Source organism: Eumetopias jubatus, unplaced genomic scaffold, assembly GCF_037043125.1.
Source record: "Eumetopias jubatus isolate StellerSeaLion01/CBP00866 unplaced genomic scaffold, mEumJub1_p1.0 scaffold_2, whole genome shotgun sequence".
Taxonomy (NCBI): domain Eukaryota; kingdom Metazoa; phylum Chordata; class Mammalia; order Carnivora; family Otariidae; genus Eumetopias; species Eumetopias jubatus.
In genome coordinates, this window is record NW_028274808.1 from 74,580,719 (window position 1) to 74,596,860 (window position 16,142).

A 16,142-nucleotide genomic window follows, 5' to 3' on the forward strand; every position below is an offset into this window, starting at 1 on the left:
TAGGCCTTCAGTTAAACAGTTTCCGGGGTACCGAGAAGATACACACCAACAGCCTAATTTGACTCTTGAGCCTCCTGAGGACAAGACCACTGTATCTCAAACCTGTTGCACCTCCTGCTTCCGGGCCTTTCTGTGTGCAGGAGATTATACATTCTTCCACCAGGATCTCTCTCTCTCTCTCACACACACACACACATACACCCCCATCAACAGAGTAAGTTGAGGATAAAACACAACTCCCATAAACAGGAACTTTATTAAACTACATGTTACATAAAAGAACATATAAATGGACCTTTAAATACATTCAGTTCATCTTAAATTTATATAGAAACTTATTTACAGTTCTCCATTATATACTTAAATTATTTTTCAAAGCTTACTACCGATAAAAGGTAATAGAATGATCACCTGCTCATACAGATGCATACACATAGGGTCCACAGGGCTAAGTAAAACACTTCTCAAGAAACTCAGCTTATTAGATTTCAAAGCAACAGCAAGTTCTGAAGGTGCTTTCTTTTGAGCAGGCCTTTGACATGAGGCCTCTGCTAGGAGGTGCTGGGGGTCAGTTCGGAAAAGCTGGTTCTGGGGTAGATGGGTCCTTGGTTGTTTATAGCAACTCAAGACTCTTGGAGCTGGAGGGACTCTTAGAAACTATCACTGAGGCCATGCCCCCACTTCCGAAGATTGGGAAACAGAGGCCGAGGGAGAGGGAGTGATTGGCCAAAGTCATATAGCATCAGCGAGAGCAGGGACTGGAACCCTGGTTGCCAGGGTCCCACCTGGAGGTCCTGATCCCATCACTATCCACAACTTTTTTTTTTTAAGATCGATTTATTTTAGGGAGGGAGGGAGTGCACACGAGTGGGGGGAGGGGCAGAGGGAGAGGAAGAGAGAATCCCAAGCAGAATCCGTGCTAAGTGTGGAGCCCAATGCGGAGCTCCGTCCAACAACCCTGAGATCACGACCTGAGCCAAAATCTCGAGTCAGATGCTTAACCGACTGAGCCAGCCAGGCGCCCCACTATCCACCAACTTTTGACCACTTTCATCCATTTCCAGCCACCCACAGGCCCTATGTTTTCAACGTTGTTGTCTGCATGGTTAAATACATGATTTCTTAGGCTTTTTGAGATGGTGAAAAACACTGCAGGATTCCCACAACCATCTTTGTGGGGCCCAGGAAATATCTACCCAAGGCCATTTTTATGAGGTTTTGTGGTCAAGTGCCTTACTTCATTAACCATAAAGCTTACCATTTCAATTTAGCTGACTTATGGAAGCTCAGAGTTTCCAATTAATTTGGATGGAAGGCAACAGTCTACAGGAGGAAGACTGTAACATCAACCACGTGGATTCGCTGAAATCAATCTACCACCGTTGGATCTAAAATAAGGTTTCACTCAGGTTTCAGTAAGTGACCGAAAAGTGAAAAAAGGCAGGCAGCAACAAGAAAGTTTCAAGAATCCCCTCATCTCCTAGTCTCAAAAGAAGTCGTGAAATGGGCAGTGAGTAGAAACAGTACATGTATTCTTTCTTTTGAATAAAGCCTGTTTTTTTCCAAATTTTCCTGATGATATAAATTCTTCTGAAAGCAGGGTTGGGTTTTTGTTTTGGTTTTTTTGGTCTGTTTTTAAAAACTTGATTTGGTTTTTCTGGGGATTTTAAAAACCACTGTACCAAAGAAAAGATGTATCATCAGTGACATAGATATACAGATTCTCCAGGCTCCAAGTAGGGTTAGCCAAAGAAAGGCTGGCTGCAGGCAGAGAGAGAAGGGAGGGAGAAGACTGGAAGACAGAAGGGTTTATTCTTCCCATAACTAGAGCGAACCCAAGTCATAGCAGCCGTCATTCTGTTTCACAACAGACACGCAAATGGGCAAACACGGAAGGGGAAGATGTGCTCAGCTGAAGAACCCCTGATGCCTTTCCATTAAGAGATGGCACTTCTAAGTTCGGGGAGATGCAGCATTCTGCCTGGGCCTCCTGTTCGTCTGTGCCTGAACACACGAGAGCGTCCGATTTCCATCCACCAGTCTCACCTTCCTTCCTGCCCACGCGCTAACCCTCCCCCAAAGTCACGCACAGAGAGATGAGCAAGGCAGAGCCTTCAAGGAGACGGTGCCAATCACAGAACACCCAGCGCTTGTGTGGAAGCCCAGTTGCCAGCAATGGCTGGTGTGCGGGCAGATGGAACCCTGAGGCCAGGGAACACAGGAAAATAAAGTCTCCAGGTTAAGGGTTTTGTCTCCTTTTCCTGGGAGGCATTTCATTCTGCAAAAGGAACTAAACTACTTAATTTGTGTAATATTAAAAAATAAGTTTGACATATAAAAACTGGCCAAAATTTTTTTTTTTAACTCCATAGGTAAGACTGTCAGCTTTCATATCTGCATTTTTGTGGGGTCTCTGCTTTGGGAGGGGGTTCCTCCAGGGTGTGCGAGGGAAGCGCCCGCCCAGACTTGGGACTTTACAGTAGTTGTCAGCTCAGCAGGGGACAGTCCACAGGCCTCCCTGACGACACCTTCAGTGACTTGAGCGTTAGCGGGCGGCACCCGCAGACCACTCTACGCGGAACAAAGACATTCGGTGCTGGCCCTACTTCACAGGAGTCAGTCCTCACAATCTGACTTCACTTCCGTAAGGGATCGAGCATTTTCCCTAGCGTGGTCCGATCGGAGTTTTTCAGTCTGAGGGAGGCCCTTTCCCCAGCCCCTCGGCCCTTCACTGGGGCCTCTGTGTTGACACTGGGAGCCCCAGCAGACTCTGGACACTTTTTGGGGGTCCGGGCGCTACTGGCCCGCCGCAGGGTGCTGCTGTCCTTGGGGGCAGCATCCTCAGGGCCACCCTTCGGCCTCAGCTGACGCTGGGAAACAGTCCGAGTGATGCCGGGGGCTTTGGCCGCAGGAGAGGAATCCGTTCTCGTGAACCGAGAGGAGGAGGCAACCGTGTTTCGGGCAAAGCTCGGCACGGGAGGCGGGACACGGGGGACGCTGGGGGCCTGCGGGGCCTTGGGCTCCTCTTCGGGGCTCTCAGGATCCTGGGAGTTGGAGCGGCAGATCTTGTTTTCATCGGGCTTCTGTCTGGGGACGTTCCTGAGGGGCTTGGCGCTGGGCTTCTTGAGAGAACCCCTCGGCTGCAGGGGTGGCTCCTTCCCTGACCTGGCGCTGCCGGAGCCGCCGCTTACCCTACCCAGCCTCTGCTCCTCCGCCACCGTGGCCCCCGCCACAGCCCCCGTTGAGGACCGCTTGGGCGACACGTCCGAGGTCCCCCGCACGGAGCTCCGGCGCGACCATGGCGGGTCTGTGCTGCTGGGGGTCTCCCGAGTGGGCCGCTTCCAGCCCACCGCGCCCCGGCTTCTGGAGATGGGCACGACTTTGCGCATGCTCTCACTCTCGGAGGCGGTCAAGGTCCGCACGGGCTTGGGCGCTGCCCCCTGGGCCCCCTGGCTCCGCCGGACACTGGCGGGCTTGGAGGCCCCCTGCGACGCCTCCTTGAGGGCGCTTCTCTTCGGTGCTGTCGCATCCTTCCCTTTGGCGGGTCTGTCCCGCGGAAGGCTGTCCTTGCAGGAGGGCTGGCTCTTCCCAGAGACCGGAGCAGAAGCCTCCCCAAGGGGGCTGGAAGTGGGGTGAGAGGAGACCTGGCTGCTTGTCTCCCCAGCCCCAGAGGACAGGGAGCCGTCCCCCCCGCCCCCCTCCCCCGGCTCCGAGCAGTCCAGGGTCAGCGAGCAGTCGGTGGCGTCGGAGATGTAGAACAGAGGCCCGGGGTCTTTGCTCTCGGGGTCGCTGCTGCCCACAGATACTAGAGCCTTGCCACTGGGTTCCTCAGGGGCGGCCCCGTCCCCCTCCAGGGCTGGGCTGAGACCACCCCGGGCCCCTGTGCCCACAGGCATCAGGCCGCCGTGGCTGGCACCGAGGGACTGCATGCTCCCATCCCCCAGAGACACCGGCTCCATGGGGCTGAGGTCATTATTCAGGGTCAACCGGGGCACCTCCTCTGGGCCCTTGGATCCCTGGAGGTCGAACTGAGCCAGCCCTGTCACCAGCTCGTGCTCCTTAATCCCCAGAGCCAATGGCGACAGTGGAGGGGACCGGGTCGGGCCCAGGCCCACAGGCTCGCTATTCCTCTTTCGGAGGATGCCCACCCCACTGCGCCGAACTCGGGGGAAGGGGGGCGCAGGGTCCTCAGACCTGGGGGCTGGGGGCTGCTGGCTCTGCCAAGATGAGGGTGGCTCGGAGGCCCCCACCTGGCCCTCTGAGGCCTGAGGTCTAGGTGCTTGGCTGGGATCCTGGGCTCTCGGGTCCCCAGGTTCCATCCAGGCCAGTGTGGGCCGGGCCTGCCGGGGGCTGCTCCGGGGCAAGCTATTGAATTTGCTGGGCTCCTCGGGGCTGCCGGTGGAACTCTCCAGGAAGGTCAGCAGCTCCCGATCGGCAAAAGCGCCCAGGGAAAGGCGGGAGCGCCGAGTGTTAGGAGGTCGGTAGGAAGGGCTGACTGGCCGGGGCTGCAGGAAGGGCGGCAGGTCCTCCACGCCCTTCTTGGTCAGCTGCTCCACGTCGTTCTCACTGCTGCTCCGGCAGAATCCCCCAAGCTCCCCAGCCGCCCAGGAGCGACGCTTCTGCTCCAGCTCCTTTAGCCGCTGCAGCCGCCTCAGCTCCTGCACCTCCCGGTCATGGTTGTCCTGAGGGAGGGGTGGAGAGAAGCCCCAAGATGCATTAGACCCATGGGACCTGCGTGCAATTCCACAGCCACCTGCCCTAGACCCCAAGATACAGGTGCAGAGAACGGCCTGGGTCCTAAGCTTCGCCAGGAGGGATACTGTGTGTTTGCAAGTAAGGAGGGTGTGGAAAGGGCTAGTTCTCCCAAAGCAGCCTGCAGAGGACCCCATCAGCTTCCAGCTTTCTGGTCAAGGCACTGTCTCCTAAGCTGTGACTCCACACATGCTGACCACCTCAACTCCGAGGGAACCCAGGTTGCCTTCTAAGCAGGGCAAGACAGGACAAGGCTATTCAGTCAATGGCAGAGAGAAAAAAAAGAGGAGGACCCTGAGATCATACCTTCCTGTTGCATCTGTGTTGAATACATCTACACATGGGCACACACATGCAGCACATTCTACTTAACCATTTGGGTGCATAAATATATACCCAAGATATTAAGAGAAGCCAGTCAAATTTCTGTTCTCTAACGCTCCCTGGTAAGGAAACACCACAGATGCCATGGTGGCTCGGTCCCTCATGCCCCACCCCCTTCCCACAATCAGACAAGAGGATTTGCTTTACAAATCCTTCCACCACCCTTCACCCTGCTCCCAAGTACCCAGCCCTCCCCCAACAAAACCAAACCAGAACAAATGCACATACTAAAGCACACTTTACCACCGGGCTGTGCACTTTAAATATACATATATTTGTGGGACGCCTGGGGGGCTCAGTCAGTTAAGCGTCTGCCTTCGGCCTTGGTCCTGATCTCAGGGTCCTGGGATCGAGTTCCGCATCAGGCTCCCTGCTCAGCTAGGGGGTAGTCCACTTCTCCCTCTGCCCCTCCCCCCACTCCTGCGCATGCGTGCTCTCTCAAGCACGCGCGCCCCCGCGCGCACACACTCCCTAATAAAAAATCTTTTAAAAAACATATGTTTGTGTCACCTAAATGTGTGGATCTCACAACCCTAATCTGTTATTCATAGCACTTTTTATTCGAAAATCAATTTTTTCAAATGGTGGATTTCCCTTCCAAGTTTCTGTGAGACTTGGGCGGGGGACGCGCGGCCCCTCGTTCTGCTCCGGCCTGGCCTCACCAGTGTCCCAGGTGCCCCGGGCCCTCTCCTCCAAGGCCGCCTGGGGTGGGGTGGGGCCAGCTCCTGGCGCTCGGGACAGCTGGGCCGAGACAATCACACAGGTGGCCTCTTGGGCCTGCAGAATTGTGACAGGGAGTGTGAGAGCCTCAGAAAGAGCCAATTTGGCCTCTACCACCCACCACCACCTCCCACCTCTGAGCTCACTGCTTGGATAAGGGAGAGGAAACGTGGCCGCAGGCTTAGCCTCCTCTTAGCTGGAGCCAGAAAAGAGGGGTTGAGAACTCAAGTCACTCTGGCCTCCTCAGGGCCGGAGGGAAACCTGACCAGTCCCTCAGAGAATTTCAGCTACGGGCAAACCTGCTTTTAAATACAGGGAGAGGGATCACGTACAAGTATTTAGTTCCTCATCACCACTGAAGTGAAAGGATGTTGTTTTGTTTTTCATTGACCGATGAGAGTTGGCCTTGCAAAGCCAAGCGACCCAGAGCTCTCTGGCTCCCACACTGAACTCAGAGATGACTGGAACTGGAGGTTGAAGGGCGGGAAATGCCGCTGTATCGCTCAGACAGCAGCGGACTCCTAACTACTTGAGAATTTCCAAGCCGGCTCTGGCGGAGGATGACATGGTCCCCATGGTGCCAACCGCCTGGCCATGGCAATGGTGCTTGAAACAGGCGAGAGAAGGCCTTCCAATCATCCCACCGCAACAAAGCGTTCCCTGAAAGAGGAAATTCTTTCCTGGGGTGGGGGGGGAGACCTTCAGGACCGTCAAAGAGATTTGTTATTATCACAGCTGCCGTCATAAATGAACCTGCCTAACACAGTGCTTCAGGGCATCAAAGCAAGTGTGGGTATGAGCAGCACAGCAGCTGAGGCGGCCAGGGCTCGGCCCCCCCGGGGACGGGGACACGCTCGGGGCTGGGACGGCAGAGCCCCGGCCTGCGGAATCCCAACCGAGAGCCTGGCAATGCTGCCTACGCCATGCTTCCCTGAAACCGTGCAGATGCTGAGCCATCTTGCTGCCAAGGGCAGAGGGCTGGGTCTGGAAGAGGAAAACAGAAAAAGCCACACCACTCAGAAAACCCGGAGATGCCATCAGCCATACCTGAACGGCTTTGTTGAATTTGATACAGAAGTCTCTAAATATCTGAAGGCACTCGTCCAGTTTCATGGTTTCTTTGTCTTCGCAGAAAAAATCTATAAGGGTGTGGGCCTCGCCCTGGAGCTCTCGTTTCCAGCGCTCCAGTTCTGTCAGCTTTTCCACAGCAAACTGCAGGAAAACACACACGCACACGCTGAAGGCAACAGGCAGCTGAGGAGGCGCTCTGCGCGCCGTCTGTGCTCCTGGGTTCAACTTCAGGTCTCAGGAGAGGGGAAGGGTGACGGCAAGCCCAACACGCTCAGAGCCAAAAGGGAAATATTTCAACCCAAACAAAGCCCTGGGGAAGCAGGATGAACTTCTGTGGGAGGCCTGCAGGCCACCAAAGAGACTAGAGAGCTTTAATCTACAGAAGGCCACTGATACAACGGTCACCTTTAATGTCACTGAAAAATGACATAGGTGTAAAGTTGGTTTTATTGAGGAAAACTCACTCTGTATCTGTTCTTCCTTCTCTTAAAAGCGAGTCTTATACTGGCCAAGGGTTCACTTCAGGATGTCAGAAGTCCCTTGTACTGATGAGCTATTCTGTTGAGAGGGAGTTTAAACCTCAACTCAAATGATCCATGTCAGGGTCAGTGTCACCCCCACAGGACAGAAACCCTGGTGCCCAAACACCCCAGCCAAGGCTTAACCAGGGTGCTTATCCAAGTCAGCTAGGAAGCACTGTCTACAGTCCGTGCTTGGACATCACCCACACACTTCAGTACATCTGAGGTGCAACTACCACTAATATTTTGTTACAACCCCCCAGGAGATTCTGAGGAGCCCCCATGGTTAATAACTACTGCCCTATACAAGCCCATCCTCTCCACGTCTTCACTTCCTCCTAATCCTTCCAGGACAAACTCTCCAGTGCCTCTATAGATTCAGGCATCAGGGCGCCTGGGTGGCTCAGTCGTTAAGCGTCTGACTTCAGCTCAGGTCATGATCCCAGGGTCCTGGGATCGAGCCCCACGTGGGACTCCCTGCTGAGCCGGAAGCTCCCTGCTTCTCCCTCTCCTTCTGTTCCTACCCCTGCTCATGCTCTCTCTCTCTCTCTCTCCCCTCTCTCAAATAAATAAAATCTTTAAAAAAAAATAGATTTGGGTACCACCACAACAAAGAAGTAGAAATGAAAGAAGACTGCTCTCCTCCGGTGAGCCCCCAACCCTGTCAGGCTGGGGATCTATCAGGCGCACAAGCACCTTGCCCTGACAGCACTGCGTGACGTTTACTGTTGAGCTGAAATGAGGGGGCAGCAGCTTAGAGGAGGCACAACCCCAAGGGGGCTAAACATTTGGGATCACTCTCGTCTCACGTCACTTCCTGTTTCACTGGGTAAGAAGGCTTATATAAAGAAGGAATGCATGAAGTACATGACTTGATAAATCACACCTATCATGTTTTTAAAAAGGCTTACATTTGAGAAACTTCCTTTGAGTGGAGGGACAGGACTTGGAAAAGTGAAGTTATGGGTTGCGCACCCTCAAGGAGTGGAACTGCTGCTAAGATAGGCCTGGAGAGTGAAGAGCAATTCTGAGGAGACTCATCACCTGCCACGCACTCCAACACACTTTCCCCCTTAAAAGTCCTTTTCTTACACCAAACACGTTCAAGAGGTAGTAAGAAACCAAAACCATTTAGGAAACCGAATACCAGAGAAAGTAACCATCTGAGTCAGTAGCCCAAGGCACTGTGTGCATTCATGCTCTATTATTCTTTATGGGGAGAAGGGTATTCATGAAAGGATAAATGTTTGCCTGTCATTCTTCCACAGGGGAAAGGTGGATTCCAGCCAAAGATAACTCAACTGCAGAAAAATAGGACTCTTGACAAGAACCTACATGGGAGCTTAGCCCCGCCTCCTGTGTCTCATCACTAGATCCCGTGGGGATGGAGACAGAACCAGGAAGGAAAAACTTACACGCACTGCAGTCATCCTGAGGACTCCGGAAAGTGAAACATTCTGAATATGGGTGTGGAAAATCACCCAGCTCAGAGGGCTTTTCTTTGCCAAGAGTTAGTTTTCTGCACAGTTAGGACCCCAAATGACAAAGTCCAAAGCTACACTGACCTAGTATAATTGACAAGACATGAGCAGTTGTGCTAGCAAATTCAACTTCTCACGTCTCACCTGCCCGCTCCAGACCCAAGTTCCAAACCAATTTATTCGTTATTTCTTGCCCAGATGGTCAGAACACTGAAACAGATTTACAAAACTGTGTTCTTGTCTTTTTTCTCCTCAAACAACTTCAATCTTTCCCCATGGCTAAGAGCACTGTCCCATGTTTTCAGGTTGGCATTCAAAGCCCTTCATGACCTGGCCCTACCCTACCTTACAGAATTACACCCCCTCCCCTATTTAAAAAGAAATTGAATATAAAAAAGAAAAATAAATAGCTGTGTGGGAACATTTTATTTACGCAGATAAAAATGACTACTAGAAAGAAGCATTTAGGAGTTAAAACAAGGTCGCCTTGAAAGAGCAGTCCAGGGGTACAGCTGAGACAGAGCTGTTTCTCATCATACACCTTTCTGTACTGCTATGTATAGCCTAAAATATTAATGTTTAATTTAAAAGCCAGGGACGGAGACATCCAGAATTCTCATCTCACTGTGGGACGGGCCTTCTCCCTCAGTTTCTGGCTTTCCCTCACTTGTCTGCATGTGCTTACTGCGGAGTACTTTCTTACCTACTGCTAGGCATTTCTGTGCTGGTGTTTGCTTTGTTGGTTCACTTTGAGAAAAATCTGTGCATGTAAAAGAGCATATCTGTTTGGTTACAGTTGAAAAAAAATACAGAACACGTGTTTAATCAGAAAAATAAACTCCCACCAGAGCCAAACAAAATGTGTGCCGATGGGAGCTGAGACACAGAACATTTGCTTGCTGTAGCTTAATTACGAGTCAGCATACAACCTTCGGAGCACACTGTTCCTGGCACCAAGGGCAGCCCCGCCACACCCCCTATACCCCGCAAGGCTCGAAGCACTGATATTTAAGGTAGCATGCCACTTCCCCTGAAGACTGAAAGCATGAAAAGCTGCCACTGTTTTGTTTTTTGTTTTTTTCAAATAAGGAAGATAAAAGAAGCGTGTGAGACTGTGCGATCAGTGAGTCACAGTGAGCTATCACAAACACGTCTCCTCTGCTGTTCTCTTGTTGGTGTTATTCAGAGCAGCACCTGACACACCCTGTGGGCTGATGTATTTGGGGTGTTGATAGGCACAGCTCTCGTGTGTGCTCCCCCTCTCGTCATAAAACATGCCAAAACGCAGCTTGTTTCTTCAATAAAAACAAGTGAAGGAACAACAGCCCGAGTTCTCAAGTGTCTATGATTTCTGTGGAACTTCGTTCTGTCGTCCAAAGGTTTGATTAGGAGGCAGAAACTCCTACACCACGGTTGAGAAGCGAAACCTGAGCTGCCAGGCATAAGCTGCCAAGCGTTCGCTCCCTACGCTGATACCAATTCGCTACAGCGTGGTATGATGATGTCAATCCTGTGGCAATAAACGGAGGCCAGCCCTTGGTTCAGACCACATTCGATGGCCCCTGCGAGAAAACCAACCCCGCAAAGAATGGGCACTGAAATACAAAGTTCCTTTTATTGACCCAGGGGGGAAAATATGAATGGGAACCCGCTACCTCCCCAAAGCTATGCGGACTGAACCAGCCCCGGCAGGTGCTGCTGGAAGCCAAAAAGAGAGAGACGGACTCAAATCACCCACGAACCTGAAGGAAATCTTCCATCTGCTGACAAAGTTCACCATCCAGCTGAATGTTTTCCCTCAGAGATCTCGTCCTGTTAAAGAGCGAGTGCAGTTCTGCCTCCGTGTTATCCAGAGATAATCTACAAGCAGAAAGGGGAGAGTGGGCAGGTGGCACAGGGAAGCCATGTGTCATGGAGGAACATCAAACAAGACCAACTGTTGGTCAAACCTAGACATGGACAGCAGAGCTTCTGCGATGACATTTACCACATTTAGAGTTTCCGCCTGTTTTTTTTAAGAGTCCATTTCTTCCTAGAGACACACTGGTTCAAAGAGAGATGGCTGTGTAACTCTGTCTTTATTGGTGAGATAACGAAACCATGAGACTTATAAAGCTGTTCATAAAGTGGGTCTGAACACCTTTATGCAAGAAGCATTACAAAATAAAAGCCAACAGGCCTCAGATATTTCCCCTCTCCTCTGGCACAAAAAGCTCTAACTCACGCAAAGCCAGGTGGTATAGACATTCAGGGCAATGAGGAGATACGAAGCAGACCTCGTGTTGCCATGGACAGCCAGAGTAAGCCCTCGGTATGGTAGAGAGAACTAACACATGGCTAACAATTCTGCAAAGAAATGGCGGGGCTGTTTCCAAGGCTTTTGTTACATACGTCAAATCAAGATTAGGAGAGCAGGAATGATACTTCTGTCACTAGGTATAGTGAATAGTGAAACCTAAAATCCAGGTGGAATTCACTTAGCAAACTCATATGCTAGGATGCTTTCATGCGTCCACTGTGAATTCTGACATTTCTTTATGCAGTGAAGTTTTCCATCTTCATTGGTGGTTGGCACCCATCTGTGATCTGTCTGTACTTCACCAGGACACTTCACCTTCCATCTCAAATAAGCAAACTTTATTTTCTAAGACAGTACCTAGCTAAACTTCCCCAGCTGATTCTGACCACAAATGTCAACTCAAAAACATAATGGTTATTTCTCTCTATACATACCTCTTAGTAACATTTCTATACTAGTCAGAGGAAAAAATATTCCTACACGAATTTCTCTTAGAAATTCAAAACCAGAAGAGTTTATATCTTATAAGATGCTCATTGTTTGGGGGGAATAATCCAAAAAATCTGTAAATGGGAACTATGAACTGTTCACAGCTTCGACCTCATAAGCTCACTTTGGGGAAGACATATAATCTGGGGTTAGATGTTCACAGTCAATAATACTGAGACACTGGCCAATGACAGGGCTTGGCTTGAAAAGTTTTGGTTCGTGTATTTATGCACAGGGTTCATAGCTATCCTAATCAGATATAATCACTCAGATAGCAAGTTTAGGACTTGAAGTGGTTCACTGGAGCCAGCCTGCAAGAGGCCACTGTGGGTGTGGACACCCCTCCCAATTCCTCACTCAGTGAGGCCACCTGCCACGGGAGCAGTATTTACACCATGGAGATCAGCAAATGCTACAAATCAGGACTTCTTTCCAGGGAAGCCGGTTATTGAACATATACCACTGGATATGTGGATATGTACTATCAATTTAAAAAACATGGAACTCAAAATAGCTCGTGTATACAGATTATAGCCACATTAAAATGTACATCTATACTGGGATCAGAAGCATATTAAAGTGATGTAAACACAGCTTTATGTTTGGTAGATACTTTCTCTGTAAGTTGAGTGACTAATTTAAAACAAAATCCTTTCACAACCCTTGGTATGGTTCCAACTTCTTCTAATGCAATAGAAAATAAATGTACCATGTTAGATTCTACAAGGAAATGGCCCTGGAAGTTTGACTGATATATAACAACTCCCAAGGTAATAGGCTGTGTTGTTTGAGCTCTATCTTTTGGGTGTGGAGGGATTTGAAGTTCTTAATCCATATTGTTTTTACACGGCTGACATTCATTAGAAAAGACTGCAATAGTGTTTTTTAGATTAAAAATAAAGACTAATTTTTCAAAACCCCCAAATTCCAAAGGTACACACACATACCTCTAAGCAAATAAAAGGAAGGTCTGAAAATTCAACAAGACAAAACTTTCTCAAAGTTATAAAATATTCACCAGTTTCATTAAAAGTTTAGGGACACCTGGGAGGCTCAGTTGGTTATATGTCTGCCTCCAGCTCAGGTCATGATCTCAGAGTCCTGGGATCGAGCCTGACATCTGGCTCCCTGGTCGGCTTCTCCCTCTCCCCCTGTCCCCTGCTCGTGCCCTCTCTCTTTCAAATAAATAAATAAATCTAAAAAGTAATTGAAAAAAAAACAAAACTGAATTCTCAGAATTCACTTTCAGTCTTCTTTGCTCACCTAGCAGCCTCCTGAACGTGATGCAATTTTTCAGAAAAGTTTAGAAGAATGGCATCTTTCTTTTGGGCTTCCTAGAATAAAAACAGAATTTTCTCTACCATATGTATAAAACTGGAAGGAAACAATTATCCCCAGGCTGAAAGGAACCTTAAAGTTCTTGTTTTTATGCTTGATATATTCAGAGCAATTCACTGAAACATGAACTCTTATATTCTTAGTAAGATTTACCAGAACTCCCCTACTCTCAAGATATATATAACTTCCCAGAGCAACCGATCCTGACGTGAAATACAATTCATGGGCACACAAACTCAATGGAAGTGGGTGGTGGCTTAGCAGGGCCCATTGTTTCTGAGAGAATCCAATATATCCTGCTTAAATACCACCATTCCGATGAGTATGCCTTTAAATGACTGAGATGCCTTCAGCTGTTAAACCAGTTTGCAAACTGAGTTTAATCAGAGGGTGCACAAGCCATGCAGGCATTTGGATTCTTCACCTGTTCAGGGGATACAAGGAGGGTAGATATGAAGGGAGCAATTACCAACTCTGGAAACGTCCCCCCATGGGCTGGAACCAAGTTACACAGAGCATCCGGCTCCATGCACCTAAAGGGACTGCTGGAAGACTAGCTGTAAGGCACATGGGATAAGGAACACATTTTCTGGTTTCAATGCCCTGAAAATTAACTCTTAAGTGAGTCCTGAGTTCAACATGTCCTTTGTTTTCTGAAGAATGTAGTAATAATTGTGTGTGTTATTTATGGAGAGCTTACTATGGGCCAAACACTGAAGTAAGCACTTTATGGAATTATCCCCGTCAGCCCTCTTGGGTACCTGTTTTGAAGGATCACTAGCCCCATGATTAGAAGAAGAAATTGAAGGTCTTAACATTTAAGTAACTTGTCTGAGGAAGTACAGCTAATAAAGGACATGTCAAAATCCCAGTTCTGTCCTGTTCTGAAGCTCACAATGGAAACCAGCCCAGCTTCCTCCCCAGCTTAGAGCTACATCTATGTGATTGCTGTCAAAACAACAAAGGTGATCCAGTGAAGGAAAAACAAAGTGCTACAATCCGTAATTTGAGATAATTTAACAACAGACAGACAACTGTTTTTGACCGATTTTTCACTTTGTAACTGGTTGTTTTGGTATCCCAAAGCCCCAGTCAGAAACGGAGGTGATGAACAGGGTGCAGACCCCAAGGCCTGTGCTTGTGGCAAGGCACCCTGACTTACAGTTCACAAAGGGAAACAAATGGAATTGATTTTTTTCATTGCCCTGGCTCCCTCACTCTACACAGAACCAGTCACAAATCTAGTCAACCCAACGCTGGGAATGTTTCAGCACCCAGGCCTCTGCTCTCCAACCCTGTGGCCATGACTCTTGATTCTCAGCTCTCACCAAATGATCAGAGAGCCAACTTCTGCCAAGAGGTGCCCCATTTCTGGTTCTCTCTTCACTCCAGCTCATTCTCCATATTGCCTTATTTTCCTAAAAACAAAGCCACCCTGGTCAGGCCACTTTGCTGTGCACAAACTTCCGTTGGCTCCCCATTGCTAAAGCATGAATCCAAATTCCTCAGTGTTTAGGATGTGGATCCTTCCTAATCGGGCTTCACCAACCCTGACCCCTGCCTCCCCCAACCCCTCCACTTCCCTCTTATCCTACAACCCTAGGCGCAGCTCAGCTCAGCTCAGGAATCTGCAGAGTGCTTCTGCAAATAGAACCTTCTTGGAGCCCACCACGTCCTTTCCTATCTCTGTGTGATGCCACCTAATAGCTGGGAAAAACCTCCCCACCTCCAGGGAGGATTCACACTCATTTTCTCTCTCTCTCTGAATTCACCACTTCCACCTACCTGTGCAACAAAGTGCAGAAGATTCATCCCAGGTTTGTTTGCTTTTGTGTCTGCCAATTTGAGCAAAGACGACAGTTTAAATCCTACTGCATTGCCAGCATACCCTCCCTAAAGAAGACAAATCAAAAGAAAAAATATATACATATACCTTTGGACGGACAAATAAACTTAGAAACACAACATTATAATTTTTTTGAATTTTACTTACTGCATTCATGATATTCCCCGCCTGTAGCACCAAGTGTAATATTGAATGTAGCTCCTCACACAACATCAGCTCTGTCAAAAAAGAACACACCATGGTACCCTTAGCTTAAATGCACAAAGATAGCTACCACATCTGAGTTCAAGAGGGCCTGAAGCAAGCTCTGACCCAAAACCACATATTAAGACAGGAAAAAACAAATCAAGCCCCACATTCTGTGGTATATCTAATGCGCTATTTGCTACTGGCAATCCGTGTCCTAGTGTTTAACTGGGAATCAATATGTATGATGCTTCCATATATCACAAAATACTTCAAAAAGGAACATTTTCAAGAAGTAGAAAATGCAAAGGCCTTATGAAAAGCGGCACACTGTGTTATAGGAACAAACTTTTTCTCAGTAATTCTTTATTTTTTTTCCTCTACCTCCACTAGCCTTTGAGATTATATTTATAGAATATGAAAACTAACAGAGAGCAACATTTTGCTTAGTCCACGAGCCATGAGGAGATAAAAAATAAACAGGTTGGGATGACATGTAAGTAACTTGCAAAGCACTAACCCTTAGGGGCCAGGCACCCAGAGACTCTGTCCATTTTATTCAAAACTACACATTTCATTTGGATTGGCTTAAAGGCTATAAAGGAGCTTATCACTGTAATATATCTTTAAACTAGTTCTTTAAACATAGAAGCTTTTGTACACACATCTACGCAAATTAACAATGTTAAAAATTGTTAATATATTTCAAAAGCTAAAAGCGAAGTTTGATGATTAAAATTACAGTATGTATAGACAATAAAAAGCTACCTACAATTTTTTTAAGTTCATATTCTCCATTAATTGTGGTATTACTTTCAAAAAATTACATTTGGATCACTGCCTGCATTATGTTATCTAAGAAGGCCAGTATTTGAAGGTTAAACCAGATAAGAAACGTTTCCACCGTGCCCATGAATTTGCATGGCTCAATACGAAAACTACTCCATCTCAACGTGAACAGGAGGGATGGCCCTTTCAAAGTTGCTGCAATAGTCCTGGTGTGTGTACGAAGAAATGTTAAAACGCCTCCCTATTGAAAGAAGAAAAATTGCCCT

The 16,142-nt window shown here is 48.4% G+C and overlaps 1 protein-coding gene across 1 annotated transcript in view; it reads right to left on the reverse strand.

Annotated features, from left to right (window-relative positions):
• Positions 1 to 300: 300 nt before the first annotated feature.
• FHDC1 (FH2 domain containing 1) overlaps positions 301 to 16,142 on the reverse strand; it is a 33,970-nt gene continuing 18,128 nt past the window's right edge. Inside the window, exons 6-11 of the mRNA XM_028104371.2 lie at positions 15,049 to 15,119; positions 14,841 to 14,948; positions 12,981 to 13,051; positions 10,672 to 10,789; positions 6,904 to 7,068; positions 301 to 4,682 (exon numbers count right to left, since the gene is read on the reverse strand). Of these exons, the coding sequence (XP_027960172.1) occupies positions 2,637 to 4,682; positions 6,904 to 7,068; positions 10,672 to 10,789; positions 12,981 to 13,051; positions 14,841 to 14,948; positions 15,049 to 15,119 (2,579 nt within the window). The 3' untranslated portion in view covers positions 301 to 2,636. The remainder of the gene's footprint in view (positions 4,683 to 6,903; positions 7,069 to 10,671; positions 10,790 to 12,980; positions 13,052 to 14,840; positions 14,949 to 15,048; positions 15,120 to 16,142) is intronic.